Below are 17,500 nucleotides of genomic sequence, written 5' to 3'. Positions count from 1 at the left end.
TACTACTACTACTATGTAGTCCTTCCACTGAAGGAATAAATAGATCATTGAAGGACATTGCGCATGATAAATCCGTGGAAATGCGTTATATAAATGTTCATATTTACTTATTCATTTAAAAGTTAAAGACATCAAACTCAATATCCTGAATAAAGGCATCTTTCATTGTAACATTGACCCGTTAACTGCTATGCTCTGAAAAAACACACAACACAAAAAAACCCCCAAAAAACTCTCGTATTTTGTCAAGATGAGGATCATTTAAATCGATCGATATTTGAAGGATGAGTTTTCTGGCCGAATTTTAAAAATACGTTTTCCAGAGTACGGCAGTTAAATGGTTAATTAAAAAGTTAAGCATGAAACTCAATTTTAAACGTCAGACTCCTTCCGATATATTACCGTTTTCAGGCAGCCCCAGAGACCAGCGATCACATCGTCCTCCACTGTCTCAGTCACTAAACTTGAAGGTGGCTACGAAACCATCCTAAGGGCGGAGGAAGACTTTAGAAGCTGGGGACGAAATAAATTTGGAGGTGTAGCCATACGCTACTACTACTACTACTACTACTACTACTACTACTACTACTACTACTACTACTACTACTACTACTACTACTACTACTACTACTACTACTACTACTACTACTACTACTACTACTACTACTACTACTACTACTCCTACTACTACTACTACCGTTTTCATCCAATGAGTCACATATGAAATGAAAGTGTTCTGGCCACTTTAACAAAATAATAATGATGTTTTGTCAATGTACAACATAATTCCTGCTGATTGGCCATGTCCTAAAAAGGTGGATGTCAGTGAATGGGTCAGCATCGACATAATAATAAGAATAATAAGAATGCGCTGTCTGCCATGCGAATTAATCCGCAAGATAATCTCTTTGATAAGGAAGGGTGGATTAGCAGTTTGACGTCTTTCTTCGAACAGCTGATTAGTATTTTTGGTATATTGTCTTTGTGTTTTGCTATTGGATTCTGATTACTAACTTTGTTATGCACAAAATCTTGTTATCGATAAAATCTTGTTATGAACAAAATCTTGTCCTGAACTAAATTATGTTATGCAAGCAATCAAATAAATGCACCGATTAACTCGACCAATCACATGAATAGGATTAAGATTATCAGGAAATAGTCACGCCTTCTTTGTGATGATGTCATCACTACCCATACGGCGGCACGCTGTAAATGGATGTTTAGGCCTATGTCTGTTTAAAACGTGGTCTTGTGGTTTGACACTTCGGTCTGAAAGGTCAGCGTTCGAATCCCGCTGTGAGCGGCGTATAGTTGAGTCCTTGGAAAAGGCTCTTTACTCACATTCTCTCACCGTATTCATTGTAAATTGAGTACCTGGCCGTTAACAGTGTTGTCTCTGCTTGAAAAAATAATAATTGAAAGATCGCCTAACAGGCATGTCTCGTCTTACTTGTTAAGTTTTTGTTGTTGGCTAGGGGTCCCTTGTAAAACGCCTTGAGCACATAAAGTGGAATTGCGCTATATAAATTCTCAAGTTTAAAAAATGTGACCCACAGTCTCAATTCGGTATTAAGTGAAGGAGATTTTGTGCTGAAATTTAAATTTATTTCAAAAATTTAGTCCAATGCAGTTCCATACATTAAAAAAAAAGAGCTTTAAAGAGCGCAATATCCACTAAATGTGCTCAAAGCGCTTTACAAGGGCTCCCTGGTCAAAGCAACATTTAACATGTAGGACGGGACATGACGCCTGTTAGGCGATATTACAATTTTCGGACAAATACAACGCTTTTAACGGCCAGGTACTCATTTTACACATGAGTACGGTGAGAGAATATGAGTAAAGAGCCTTTTCCAAGGACTCAACTATGCGCCGAGCGCAAGGCTCGAACCCAGGACCTTCCGATCCGAAAGCGAGTGTCAAACCACAAGACCACATAGTAAGTTTTTATAACGAGCATTATCCTGTCTACGTGCTCAAAGCGCTATATATAAGCCAATAGCAACGCTTAACAAGAAGACGAGACATGACGTCTGTAACGCTCAGTTTTTTTGACAGAGATATGTTGTTACCAGCTCGGTACTCAAGGAAGACAAAACATGACGCCTGTAACGCGCTATCTCAATTAAAAATTATTTTTTTTTACAGAGATAATGTTGTTACCCGCTGGGTACATAAGTGACACGAAAGTATGGTGAGGAAATATGAATCAAGAACCTTTTCCAATGAATAGTGACTCCCGAATACTCAGTTGATAGAGCAATCAATTTATTCCCAAAGGGACATAGATCGATCCGGGGTTAGGTCAAGATTTTTTTCTGACCCCTTGTCCACCCATCAGTGATTGGGTAGCTGCATCTGTTTGATCTGGCGGAAAGTACTTTGCAATAGACTAGCGTCCTATTCAAAGGGTAGCAAGCAATTGATATTGTCCGTTTCAAACTATAGAAACCACGACAAAATCGGGCTCCATGGGCCTAATTGTCTCTGAAGGACTGCTTTCCAATTAATAAACTTGGGCGCCTTGGTCGACCTTGAAGAGACTCGAACGCGGAATCAACAAGCCATAATAAGCCGGGTGCTACACCACTTAACGTACATTGGGTAAGGCGCTTTACACATATCATTACCCCACTCGACTCAGGTGTTAATGATTATCTGACAATGGGCAGCAACGGGTACTATAAGAGTGTTAGTACAAAAAGGATGCCTAACAGTCGACTGGTTCTATACAAAATGGAAATATGGTTCCATACGCTCTGTTGGGGGAATAAATTAATAAATCACTGTGAAGCGCATTGATGATGGTTGACTCGTGGAAATGCATTATATACATACACATATTTATTTATAAAGCTTTATGGTTTACCCCGACATTACTCGCAGATCGGGCTAGTGAATCATTCACTGTGTCAATCCTAAGCAGTAGCGGTGGATAGGATTGTTAAACAAGGGTCATGTGAACGATTTCTGAAACCTCAACTTTTCTTCAATCCAGTTATCGAGCGGCACTCCTGACCACATAAAACAACAGGAACTCCATGTCTCGCCTCTTTTGTCACTTTGTCAAATGCTGACCTTTGGACAAGAACAAACCAAGAACAAGTGGATGTCCAGGTCAGACGCAGAAAGTGGCGATGGGTTGTCCATATCCTGCGGAAAGAGCCCTGTAATATAACCAAGCAGGCTCTCGAATGGAACCCACAGGGCAAAAGGACTCATTTTTACAAGAAAATATCAACAGTAAGGCTTCACGGCAATCCCATTGCCAAGATGAGAGTCATTTTAATCCATCGATATTTAAGCGACCAGTTTTCAGGCCACAATTTTAAATACTTTTTCCCCCCTCCAGATTTGGGTACAATCGATTCTGACATAGTATATCAAACCAGATCTAAATCGTGCAAAGTCGCTTAGTTGCCGTTATCAAACCAAAAAACCCCCAAAAAAAACCAAAAAAAAAAAAACCAAAAAAAAACAAACAAAACAAACAAACAAAAAACAAACAAACCCAACAACAACAAAAAAAAAAAAAAAAAAAAAAAAAACAAAAAAAAAAACAGAACAAAACAAATAAGATACAACAAAATAACAAAAAAATAAAACCCATTAAAAAGAATAACAAACTAAAAACGAAACAAAATAATTTTTTAAAAACCCCAAAAACAAAACAAAAAATCCCAAAATAACGAAAAACAAAAACAAACCAAAAAAAAAAAAAACAAAAAAAAAAAAAAAAAAACAAAAAAAAAAAAAACAACAAAAAAAAAAAAAAACAAAAAAAAAAAAAACAAGAAAAGAAATAAGACATATAAAAAAACCCAATAGAAATACAAAGACAAACTAAAAAAATACATTAAAAAAAAAACAAAGCAAAAAGCAAAACAAAAACAAAACAAAAACAAACAAAATAACAAAAAACAATTATGTGGTTTATTTTGTTTCAATATATATATATGTGTGTGTGTGTGTCTGTGTGTGTGTGTTCGTACGCATATGTATGCCTGTGTGTGTGTGTTCGTACGCATATGTATGCCTGTGTGTGTGTGTGTGTGTGTGTGTGTGTTTCTCTGTGTTAACGTGGGAACCAAGGACACAGTACTCATATTGTTGTTTTTATTATTCCATACATCACCCGCAATGTTCTTTTGGATTGACGTCATAATATTCACTTATCGATAACATTCAAATAAGTGCACTTCAGGTCAAGAAAATCTATTCAATAATCATCATTCCCACAGTGAAGTAACTTAGATAATCAGCAACCAATTTGCTTCTTTGTAGAAAGTTTTGTCTAAATCTTGGTAACGATAGAAGGGTTTTTTATTATGTATTTTTTCGATGTCATTTTTATCGACCATCGTCTCAAAACATATTATGACTGGATGATACTGACCCAATTAACTAACTAGGTGTAATATATCTTTAATGATAAGAAACACGAAATTTGCGTTTATTACAATGCAAATAGTATAGGATTGAAATTCACTCCCAAATGATTTATCTTTTGGATATGAATTCAATTTTCTGCATCTAGTTAATCCCAACATTACGTCATCGATCGCTTCGAGGTGACGTCTATATATAAAAAATTGAGCTTTTATATAGAGTAATATCCACTAAACGTGCTCAAAGCGGATTACAAGCCCCGATCAACAGCAACATTTAACATGTAGGACGGGACATGACGCCTGTTAGGCGTTATTACATTTTTTTTTCGGACAGACACAACGCTGTTAACGGTCGGGTACTCATTTTACACTTGAGTACGATGAGATAATGTGAGTAAAGAGTCTTTTCCAAGGACTCAACTATGCGCCGAGCGAGGCTCGAACCCAGGGCCTTCCGATCCGAAAGCGAGTGTCATACCACAAGACCACATAGCCTCAATGGAAACTGGATGTATGGGCAGATTCCTAGGATCTTTATTGACAACCAGCATTTATTTATGATTGAAAAATAAAATGTCATCTCTCGGAAACCAGAAGATTATTTACACAAGGTATGTACTCAGTCCTCCAGCAGAGTGGCTTTACACTTCCAATGAGATTGGTACCAGTTTTTTGAAATCACTCTTTTGTTCCCTGTTATAGGCTTGATTAGATATTGTTGTCATGGACAATGTTTTGCGTTGGTTTGAAATTATTTCCATCACAACAGTGAGCCCAATACAATTTGGGTTATCAGAACTGCTAATATGAAACGTCGGTTGGGGCTGATAAGAACGGAAGACCGTTTCTGCTAGTAGAAAGCGAAACAAAACAGAAGAACAACGACAAGAGAAAAAAAAAAGAAAGAGAAAGAAAAATAATAAAAATGACCACAAACAAACAACCCCATCTAAAAAACAAAACAAAACAAAACGACAACACAAAAAGACCAAAGAAAAAACAAAATATATAACAGCAAAGACAAACCCCCCCCCCACCCCCCTCCCCCCCAACAAAAAAATAAACAACAAAAAAAAACAAACAAACACACACACACACACACACACACACACACAAACAAAACAAAAAACAAAGAAAGAACAAAATAAAATAAAATAAAATAAAATCACAAAAAAAAAGCAAAAAAAAATAAACAAAAAAAAAAAAAACAAAAACAAAACAAAACAAAAAATAAATAAAACAAAAGCAAAAAAAATAAAAGTAAGAAAACCAACAAAGATCTCAAAAAACAAAACAAAACAAAACGACAACACAAAAAGACCAAAGAAAAAACAAAATATAGATAGTATGCGCTTGTCTAAGAAGTTCACAACATTGCCACCCGGAAGTATAACGGACCAACACACAAAACTGTGTGTATCCATGAACGTTTATAGTCTGGATAATACAGTTTAGTGAGCACTACTCATAAACGCGAATTGCAAAATAATAACAAAGACCCGAGTGACGTTATCTCCGAACTATCTATATAACAACGACAACCCTTACCCTTCCCCCCCCCCCCAAAAAAAAAACCCCAAAAAAACCCCCCCAAAAAACAAAAGAAAATAAAATAAAAACAAAAACAAAAAACAAAAAAAAACAAACAAAAAAACAAAAACAAAACAAACACACGCACACAGAAACAAAAAAACAAAACAAAACAAAACAAAAAACAAAGAAAGAAACAAAACAAAACAACAACAACAACAACAACAACAACAAAACCCTTCAACCCCCCCCCCCCAAAAAAAAAAAAAACAAAAAAAAAAAAAAACAAAACAACAAAAGAAACAACAACCCCTGGTTCACACTAGCATCTTCACCTCCTGGCCAAGGAAGATGGGGGCAAAGTGACCTATTGGACCCAGTCTCGTGGGGATCCAGATTTGACCTTGTCAAAATCAAAGTTCTATTGTTTTTTTTTTTGTTTTTTTTTTGGCACCCCTCCTTTATTCCCGCTCTTGATCTAGCTAGGAGTTAAGAACGGATAGAAAACCTTATATTATTAAAAACAAAGTTTTTCGCGTAAGTCGATTTTACCGTCTCAACGACCGGCCTTGAGTGAATGATCAGGCAGTTACTCTATCATCAACTTCACTAGTTTTTCCTAATCTAATCCTAAATAACAAAAGAAAAATATGTTTTTCGAATAACATGTTTGTCTATAGGTCTAGCTTTAATCTGGTTAAGCAGTGATCATAATAACTTTTTGGCAACCGATTGAGAAAAGCATAAACGTCGACCGACCATGGCCACATATTTCTACCCTAACCACGCGAGACCTGTTTACGAACGACCGTTCCTTTTAAGAAGGTCAGAGGTTAAAAGGAAGGGAAAAAATCGTCCATAAATACAGAGGAGCCGTGGATTGCAATTCATTCAATCAATCGGATGGCACTGGAATTTGTAGAAAATACCCAATAAAGGATCTTACTAAATACTTCATATAACATATAAATAATTGATTCGATTCATACGACTGACTGACTTTCATCAAATCAAGGTATTCATTACGACTATTACCACATTTTAAATTTTGATTTTGATAAAAAATAATAAACGATTTTATGCCAAGTGTTTATTTATAAGAAGGGCAAGTAATCTATAATAGTGATATCAAATGAAAAACTTATTAAGGTGAATGATAGAAATGTTGGTGATAATGAGATGCTAATGATGCTGATAATAATAATAATAATGATAATATCACTATACTTTGATTAAAATGACACAGATTCCTTATTAACAATAATCCAATAATGGTAATGATGATGATTAATAGTAATGATGATAATAATAGTAATAATAATAATAATAATAATAATAATAATAATAATAATAATAATATAATAATAATAATGATAATAATAAAGATAATAGCTGCTGATAATAATGACAATGATAACTATTGTTATTGTTCCAATAAAACGATAATGATGATAAAATAATAAATTTGTGAATAGTGCGAAGACAGATAAATAGATAGAAAGATGAACATTTTCGATAGATAGATAGATAGATGAACAGAGAAAGAAAAAGAGAAAGAAAGAAAGAAAGAAAGAGAGAGAGAAAGAGAGAGAGAGTGAGAAAGAAAGAAAGAAAAAAAAAAAAGAGAGAGAGAGAGAGAGAGAGAGAGAGAGAGAGAGAGAGAGAGAGAGAGAGAGAGAGAGAGAGAGAGAGATTACAAGCATTGCACTCTTATAAGATTTTGTATAAATTATAAATCTTACAACACTCAATCCGTTATCATTTAGAACAATAGCGATGAACAAGCAATTCAGCAAATCCCTTCGCTTATAAAAATCTACGTTACTCTACTCAGAGCTATTTTGACAGACAGGTTAGATAAAAAAAACTATATTGTTGATTCATCGGTTACTCTCTTTAACATATCATTTATTCATAGTTTAAAAAGTCGATAACGATAAGCATTATGATAATGATAAATAGGGTATCCAGCTGAAAATGCGGGCCAACCACATAGTCAAAGTTCAACGATAGGACAAACACAACAAATTATCATTGGTTTTTTAAATTAAATGCTACTGTAACGTAGTGTTATGGTAAATAGGGTATGGTCCTCATCTGGACAGGGTGCCTTATATTTTACCACCATTCTTTGTGATTGGAGCTAGACTGCTAAATTGGAAGAAGAAATAAATAGCCCTCAGATGTTTCAAAATCATGGGATCAGAGTTAAGGCCCCTAAGCCTTCGTAGCCTGATACTGCCGAAAGAATAACGTTACAATACAAGGCGACCACCACCAAATGATAGCGAACAGAGAGTTTTATTAGATATCAAAACCAACGGGATTATCTATTACCTTAAAGTTCTACTTTGGCGCCGATATTCGCGAGGAAATGCCAGGCTAATGAAGGCTACAGTTAAACTCGTTTTTGTTTTGCATAATAGCCACCGTGACAATTGCTTGCTATCCTTTTTAAAAAGATGCTGGTAATTAGCAAAATAAACTCCAACTCATGTATCAGCTTGTTGAGCGGATCCCTACCAGCTCATTTGTGAGTCAAGTTCTTTTCCTCGCGTCTGGTCGGAATCGAGTACCAAGGATAATGCAAAACAGTGCAACCCGCCGATTAACTCACTCAACCCTAACACCGACTATATCCGTAGTTTACCCGGGTTACCTTTACCCCATGTCTATTTATTACATTTTTTTTCTGAGACAAATTATAGGCGTAGTATCAAAGCTAATGTTTTTAGTTTTTATATGTTAATGGTAGTTGAATAAAAACATCTATGCACATGCTCATTTTTAATACATTTTTTTCCAATGTTGAAAAGTAGCAAATATCTCTAGGATTGAGTGAGTTAAGATTCCAGCCCCGCTTATCGCCTACAACGTCCCCCTTCCCCGTGCTCAGTTGGCAAGAGAAACATTCCAGTTACCCCACTAGAACAAAAAATAACGCTATTGCTGATTATATTATGTTTAAGTTTTAACTTTTCACCCAGTATTTCCCGATAGTCATTCCTCGTCAATGCGGAGGCATTGACAGGCAACTGTGAATGGCATATTTATGATTCCGTATTTATTTCGTGTTATGTATTCCTTCGTAAAGTAAATGCCGACTGGGAATTTTATGCTGTTATGTTTATTTGCTTTTAAGCTCAAATGTCTCAGTTTGAAGTGAATGTCGTGTTGATATAATACGCTGATAAATAATACCGTTTGTTGTTTTGGTTTTGCCAGCCAGGAAGGTGATAATTTCTAGTCATAATTCATTGAAAAGTTTTTAAGAGTTTAAAGCCACGCACACATTTATGTGTTGATCATGACTATTTCTTATATGCAAAATGCATTGACTCAAACTGGGATTCAACTGGTCCCCTTGAGTCTAGGATGTCTTGTCGTAAAAAACAAAACAAAACAAACAACAAACCAACCTAACCTAACACAGATTACTAGCGTCGCTTTGTTGTCTGTCGGTATAACACAATTGGACCTATAGGCTGTGGTTTGAGTCCCGCCGTGGGCTAAGCATAGTTGAATCCTCGATAAAAAACAACTCTTTAGTCACATGCTTTCACTATACTCAGGTGTAAAATTATTACCTGGTCGGTATCAACGATGTTTCTGTCGCGAAAAAAAATTAGCAATTTACGCCATCCAGGCGTCATGTATTTTCCTACATGCTATTCTTTGCTGTTGGGTTGGAACCCTTTGTAAACACTTAGAACACATTTTATTGATATAAAAAGCTCACTTATAATACAATAATAATAATAATAATAATAATAATAATAATAATAATAATAATAATAATAATAATAATAATAATAATAATAATAATAAATATTATACTTCTATAGCGCCCATTAATCCACTGACAAGTGCTCTATGGCGCTTTACAATCACTCAGACTATATAAACTAGCCTGTGATAGTAGAATGTTTCGTTATGGTGACTGAAAACGTTCGAAGATGATGTTGTCATCTAATATAATAGCCGATTAATTTAATATAGACAAATCACTTATCATAAAACGAATTAAATAATATAGATCTAACACGCTATTCATAATTCAATTAATATTGAAATGTCTACTCTTTTCATATAATTTCAGATTATATCGGACACTGTAGTCTATACGTCATAACGATGTATCAAGCCTCGTTATCACATCGCCGATCCTCCTCCCCAGGGAGTCGGGTTTGGAGCCACAACACTGGCTATACAGGGGCGGCAGGGATACACAGCGAGATGGGCTCTGGCGCCTACGCCCGGAACACATTGACCGAAAGGCGCTCCTCCAACTCCCTTACAGCTGAAGAGGTAAGACAACTAGAATCTAAGAAGAAAGAGTCAATGATCACAAAAGGAAGATTAAAAAAGTAAAGATGGCTCGTATACATGTATATGGTAGACGAAGTCACAATGACAGCATAGATAAGAGCTATACTTTTACAATGAAGAGTAATGCATGTAAACACAAAAAAAAAAAATAAAAAAAATAAAAACAAAAATGAGAAAACCAAAAACAAACAAACAAAAAAAAAAAAAAACAACAAAAAAAAAAAAAAAAAAAAACAACAACCAAAAACAAAAAAAAAAACAGAAAAGGAAAAAAAAACCCAACAAAAAAAACAAAAAACAAAAAAAAAAACAACAAAAAAAAAACAACAAAAAAAAAACAAAACAAAACAAAACAAAAACAACCAAACCTCCAAACAAAAGCAAACAAGTTAAATGTTACCCGTCCTCTCAAAACAGAATTATGTCGGGATAAACCTGATACTTAAAATTCAATCTTAAGTTTTACTTATATAATTAGAGTTAAAATGAATGCCTTCATTGATGATGGTGTCTTTTATTTCTTAAACTTTGAATAGGTTAGATTTTCTTATTTATAATAAGTTTCACTTTATGCTGAATTTCACAAATGACTCTTTTATTATTAAAATATTTCCTTTTTATTTTCAGGAGATCATGAAAAAAGAAATGAAGAAATTACAAACAAACCGAAAACATTTGGAAAAGTCCATGATGATGTATTCCCAAAAAATGAAGGACATCTCTGAGCGAAAGTCCAACAACTTTCGGAAATCTCCAGTCCCAATCAACGCAGCAACAAATCATCAACAAAATGTCAACAAAGATCAGAATATTAGAAGAAAAGTTGGCCCTATTCCCCCATCAACCTCCCTGCCTAGTATCAGTAGCTACACCTCAAAGGATTCACCCATTAGAGATGAATTTTCTGTTGTCTCCGACGATTCAAGAAAACCAGAGTCAAGATTATCAATTGACTCCGGTATCAGCTTAGACTCCCATCGTGATTCATCTAGGTCGTCACACGATTCTTACTATTCTGATACAGACACTTCAATGAAAGATAAACCAGCTCTCAATTACAACCACGATTTTCCCAAATTTGACAGCAACGAAAATATAAGCGTATTAGACAAAAGAGGCAGAGCTAGACAGCGGAAGAGGTTTCGTGACTCCAAAACCTTTAAACTCATGCCTCTTGTCGACAAAGAAATCAAAGAGAACGAAGAATTGGAGATAAACGGTGAAACCGAAGAAGATGAAATAGAAACGCCCAGAATCGCCCCGTTTCCCGACGAGCTTTTACAAAACAATTTTGATATAAATTCATTAGTCCTTGCATCAATAATGGAATGCGAGGACGAAAATCGTGTGAGCGACAACATTGTGGGCGGAAAAAATAATAGGGGTGGCTTGAGACCGAGCAAAACAAAATCGAAAACACCGTACGTGCTCTTTCGACCAAAAGTCTCGCAATCTCCTAGTCTCACTGCGCTGCGGCACAGGCTTTTTCGAAGGTTTGGACCAAGAAGTATTTACTTCAGATATTCCGAGGAAGTCTTAGATGCTCTACGAAGTCTTAGCAATTCCCCACAACGAGAGAAAAGTGGCAAGTCATTCCAGTCCTTGTCGCCACCTCCAAAATCATCCGGCTCATTATCTCCCTCAAAAACACCACCAGTTAGTTCTCCTACGTTGCACGGAATCGACTTGGAGGAAGTGCTAAAAGCACATTCGCTGAGACCCGGATGTCTTTTCAGCTTGCTCTTGGAAGGCGAAGACGAGGATGAGTTCTTCCTCACGAGAGAGCTCCCAAAATTTCCAAAATTAAACAGAGAAAAAAGTTTTTCCGTTCCATCTTCGAAAAGTTCTCGCCACTCGTTTTCTTCTAAACTAGAACACATTGAAGAAAATGATGATAGCAAATTGAAATCGGCGCTGAAAAAAGACGATGGGCAATTGAGTAGTAGTTCCAACGAGAAAAAGAATGTTCAATTCTTTCTTCCTGATATTTTCATGAAAGCCAATATGTGCACATCTCAACCACAAGAGTTTCGATGATAACATTGAGTTGAGATCACTACAGACAAATATGAAGAATGGTGCTATTTTTAACACGTCATTGTCGAAACATGACATTTGAAAAAGCTTCTTGCATTTCGTAATCTTTTCGTAGACCGAATGTCAAAATCTGAGTGTTAAATAACTAATTCAAATTTTAAGTCCTGCTTTGAAGGTGAAGAAATGAAAATTTTTAAAGCATTGAATTGAACTATTTGTTAAAAAATAAGAAGCTACTGGGTCTAAAGAATGATGATTGAAGAGAGAGAGAGAGAGAGAGAGAGAGAGAGAGAGAGAGAGAGAGAGAGAGGGGGGGAAAGAGGATTGATATCTATGTACTTTGTTATTCTGTTTTTCTTAATATGATTATATATATTGATATTACAAATAATCTGACAAATTAAAAACAAATAAATAATAAAAAAAATTCAGAGGCATTCACTTCATGCATTTTATTATCTTTTTTATTTTGCTTACGAAATCTGTACAATCAAAAGGCCCTGTAGGAGACTCAATTTGAGTCCGCCCATATTAGAAATATACTCAAAAGAACCATAAAACGTGTGCGGCTATGTGGTCTTGTGGTATAACACTAGCTTTTGGATCGGAAGGTCCTGGGTTCGAGCCTCGATCGGCGCATAATTGAGTCCTTGGAAAATGCTCTTTACTCACATTCTCTCACCGTACTCAAGTGTAAAATGAGAACCTGGCCGTTTACAGCGTTGTCTCTGTCCGAAAAAAAATGTAATATCGCCTAACAGGCGGCATGTCCCGTCCTACATCTTAAGTGTTGCTGTTGACCAAGGACCCCATGTAAAGCGCTTTGAGCACGTTTAGTGGATATCGCGCTATATAAAATCTCAATTTAAAGCTCAATAAAAAAACTTCATGCTCATGAGAAAAATTATTTGATCTATGGGGCAGTTTCATCCTAAGTAGCGTTTACAACATTTGTGAGTTGATTGTAACAAATCAACAGAACCAGTTATGACCCAACCACCTATGTTATTCAAAGGTCGACGCTTAGGATAATAAAATACTTCGGCACTAACGCTATAAGTAAGTATAGACATAGTGATTCAGATTCCAAGACTGAGCGAGTCGCATCGCTGTTATTGTTCTGGCTTGGAAAAGTGAGCATGAGACAAAAGTGACGTGTTCAAAATGACAAGAGCAGCAATAGATATATCCAATTTGGTTGTCTGAGACAACTTTTGTTTGTTTGTTTTTAAGGGTTTTACGTCGCTTGCAACACATTAAGGTCATATCAGCGCCAGTGAAAGATATAGGGGGATAGAAGATACAGTAAGTCCCTCCCTGCCCACTATGGGAAGTCAGGAACCCCACCCAGTGAGACAACTTTGTGCGGCTCAGTAACTCAGCTGTACGGTGTCTTGTTTTGTCACAAAAATCAAACCACGTTAAACTCGACCAGTGGCCGTGTGGGTGACCGTGATGGTGGAAAATTCTAGTCCCGACGTTGTGTTTTTAGGTTAGGCAATTAACACACATTCCCCCACTCGACTCAGGCGTGAATAAAGACCTGGTTATAGGGTGTAACATATACTGTAAGAGTGTTAGTACAAAAAGACAACTGGTACTGTATAAAATGGAAATATGGCTCCATATGGCTTGCTGGGGTAATAAACAAAACATTATGAAGCGCATTGAGCACAATAAATCTGTTCAAATGTACTATATAAATGTTCATATTTTATTTTACAACTCAGAAGTCATATCAAGACAGAGATTGGAGGGGGTGGGGTAGAGGGTGGGGGGCACCCTATTTTCATTATATTATGACGGGCTGAAATAATATATCCGATGAGTGTCATACAGGCATTGGCGACACAGTGTCTTTTTTGACAACTGTAACGAGGAGACCAACAGGGATTTTGAGGCAATATAGAGACACTGGAACAATAATTTCTTTTCACTAGTTTCCTTTTCTGAACTGGTGCGATCTATAGATAGAATGCGCTTGGCCAAGGAGTTCACAACATTGCCATCCGGAAGTATAACGGACCAACACACAAACTCTGTGTAACCATGAACTTTTATAGTCTTGTTAATACAGTTTAGTGAGAACAACTCACAAACGCGGATGGCAAAAACAATAACAAAGGCCTGAGTGACGTCATCTGCATACTATCTATATTCATGTTTTCGGCCAAACAAGTCATCAATCACAAGATTTGTTGCTGAACAAAGATTGGATATATCTTCAGAAATGTAAACACGCTGCTTTGTTTATGAAAGTTGTACACAAACCAATGTGTCAAGCTGAATAAAATGACCAATCGTGGTGTTAGAAATGTCAAAAACTGTGAACACTTTTCACTATGAGGGTCACTTTGAGCACATATTCCAATGTGACCAATGACTCGAGCACATGGAAATGTAATATAGATCGTGCCCAATGATGACTCACCACTCCAAAACGGTTTTATATCGGAGTGATTTAGAGGAATTGAAATTGTGGTCGTAAAATGAGACTTGGGTTTAATATTTGTTTTACTGGCGGAGAGGGAAAATCACCTCACCTCATCCGTAACCTTCGTTAACTTAAAGCCTGATATTAATCAATCCCCAAAAAAAAATTCGTCATAAAAGAAGGCGAAGATCATGGGAAAAAGTGAATTGTGAGTTATAATCAATAGCTCAGCCAGTGAAATGCTTTGTTTCCTTGAGCAATTCTAACAACAACTCACTTTTTAATTTCGTTTGATGATCATCGTCTTCTTTTGTGACGTAATTTTTTGGTCTGTATCAGGCCTTTAGTTTCAGAAGGCCACGCCTCACCTCACTTAATGGGTATGATCTATATTACATTTCCATGTGCTCGGGGTCATTGGTCACATTGCAAAGTGTGCTCAAAATGACTCACATAGTGAAAAGTGTTCACAGTGAAAAATACAAGAAAAAAAAATACCACCCCCAGAAATCAGTATTCCTCGATTGGGGATCGAACCTCAGACGTGCAACCAGATAGTTGGGACAATTTTAATTCCTACAGTCTTTCCCCCTTTTCCCACTTGTCGTACGCATGTCACAACACTAATAAACTAACAGAAAAATCCCCCAAACAAATCAACAAAACAAAACAAAATCCCCCCAAAAACCCCAAACAAAAATGAGGAAACAAACAAGCAAACAATCTTTATCTACTGCAAATTTGAAGGTTTTTGGGATTCTCAAGAAAAGGTCTTGAGCAAACATCTCGGCGCAGAGTACAATAGAGTACATAATTTGACACAGGGATAAAGGTCATGAGGGTTAATCGAAGAGTAATAACATAGCTTGCTGTTTACATTTGAGACACTGAAATAAGTTCTTTTACAATTAAACCGGGAAGACCTCAAATAACTACATACAAAAAGAACATTTTGGAGACAGAACATTTATCAGCATAGCAAACAGACAATAAGCAAAGAAATGCAAAACACGAGGGTGAGTCAAAAAGTAATGGGACTCTGCTTATTACTTTAAAACAAATTGAATCAATGCCATGCATAATACCTTAAATTAAAGCTTGGCATTAGCCGAGTAGAAATCTACTTCTCAACAGGCTATGCGGTCTTGTGGTATGACATTCACTTTCGGATCGGAAGGTCCTGGGTTCGAGCCTCGCGCTCGGCGCATAGTTGAGTCCTTGGAAAAGGCTCTTTACTCACATTCTCTCACCTCAGGCGTAAAATGAGTACCTGGCCGTTAACAGCGTTGTCTTTGTCCGAAAAATTGTAATATTGCTTAACAGGCGTCATGTCGTTAAATGTTGCTGTTGACCAGGGACCCCTTGTAAAGCGATTTGAGCACATTTAGTGGATATTGCGCTATATAAAGCTCAATTTTTAATTTAAAAAAATAGTCTCCACCTCTCTCGATAGCCACAGGCCACCTTTTTGCAAGGCCATGTATTCCGTCCCCGTAAAACTGAATTGACAGAACTTTCAGCCAATTTTCACTACTGCCTTAGCTTCTTCATCATCTCCAAAGCAATGTCCCCTCATTGCCACCTTTGCCGGACCGAAAAGATGAAATTCCGTCAGTGTTAAGTCTGGTGAATTAATACATGATGCGATTACCTCCCTTTTCCTGGCACTTGTGTGTCAAAAGGCATTTTCATGAAGAAACAATACTCATTCCATCTCCAAAGCCGGTCTGACTTGACGAATTCTTGCTTTCAGTTGCTTCAAGGTCTATTTGTCTCTTCGACTCAGGATTAACCCACCTAAAACACTGCCTCTACAAAGTGCTGGTGTTTTATAGACTTTATCAATGCGTTTAAAAATGTTAATTCACCGAAAACAAGACATTCAATGACAGCTTTCTGTCGCTGACGGGCATTCATGGGAGCAGCCATTGTGAACTGTCATAACCTTGTTAAAATTTGACCAAAGTAAAAAAAATTAACTTTTGGTTTAAAGAGTACATGTGTAAGTTCAATTGAGCCAAATTTAACGTCACATTAAAAAGAAAAGAACTCAGTAGGTGATTTGTCCCATGACTTTTTGACTCACCCTCGTAAAAATCAGTGGTTACTGTTTTACTGTTTATTACGCTCACGCTGTGCCCCAAACATCCTCTGATGTACAGTTATACGTTTGAAGCCATTAAAATCAAATCTAACAGCCCAGTTTGTCTTCGAGAGTTTTATATATTGCTTCAGTATTTTAAATCAAAATTTATAATTTAACTGAACTCACATTTACGCACATTCATTGACAAACACTTATACACACACACACACACACACACACACTTACATATACACACACACACACATATACACATATATTCAAATACTGAAATTTAAACTATTTTACTAAACCTCAAGGAATCAATTCCCTTCATTGACATAGCGTTTAATACGCGTTTTCTTTTCTATTGATCTATTCTCCACACTCGGGATTCATAAACTATAGATAAAAGGACTTTATATGTGTGCCCATTACGCTCGCAAATGTCTCTAATGTTATATCTAATGAAAGGGGGGGGGGGGGCATTCATATTGATTCAGTTATCAAAAGGAGAAAGGGTTTGAAAAGATTTTATAAGAACTGTCAGACATATAAGTCTTTCAGCTTACTAATAATACAACGGTCTCAATTAAGTAAATCATTACAGCTTATAAAAGCGGTGTCAGATATCCGAGCCGATTCGTAAGCTATTTGTCTCCTAGAACGAACCAAATGTTTTTAAATCTTATC

At 36.3% G+C, this 17,500-nt stretch overlaps 1 protein-coding gene across 1 annotated transcript; it reads left to right on the top strand.

Annotated features, from left to right (window-relative positions):
* Positions 1 to 6,809: 6,809 nt before the first annotated feature.
* On the top strand, positions 6,810 to 12,717 carry LOC144966529 (uncharacterized). The gene is made up of 3 exons (XM_078903161.1): positions 6,810 to 6,939; positions 10,024 to 10,232; positions 10,881 to 12,717. Exons 2-3 carry the CDS (start codon positions 10,059 to 10,061, stop codon positions 12,288 to 12,290), a joined length of 1,584 nt encoding a protein of 527 aa, XP_078759287.1. The 5' UTR covers positions 6,810 to 6,939; positions 10,024 to 10,058; the 3' UTR covers positions 12,291 to 12,717.
* Positions 12,718 to 17,500: the final 4,783 nt, after the last annotated feature.

The sequence above is a fragment of the Berghia stephanieae genome, chromosome 2 (assembly GCF_034508935.2).
Source record: "Berghia stephanieae isolate SIO BIC M18660-M18661 chromosome 2, UCSD_Bste_1.3, whole genome shotgun sequence".
In the NCBI taxonomy this organism is placed as follows: domain Eukaryota; kingdom Metazoa; phylum Mollusca; class Gastropoda; order Nudibranchia; family Aeolidiidae; genus Berghia; species Berghia stephanieae.
Note: the sequence above shows the minus strand (reverse complement) of the source record. Positions and strands in the feature narration are given on the sequence as shown.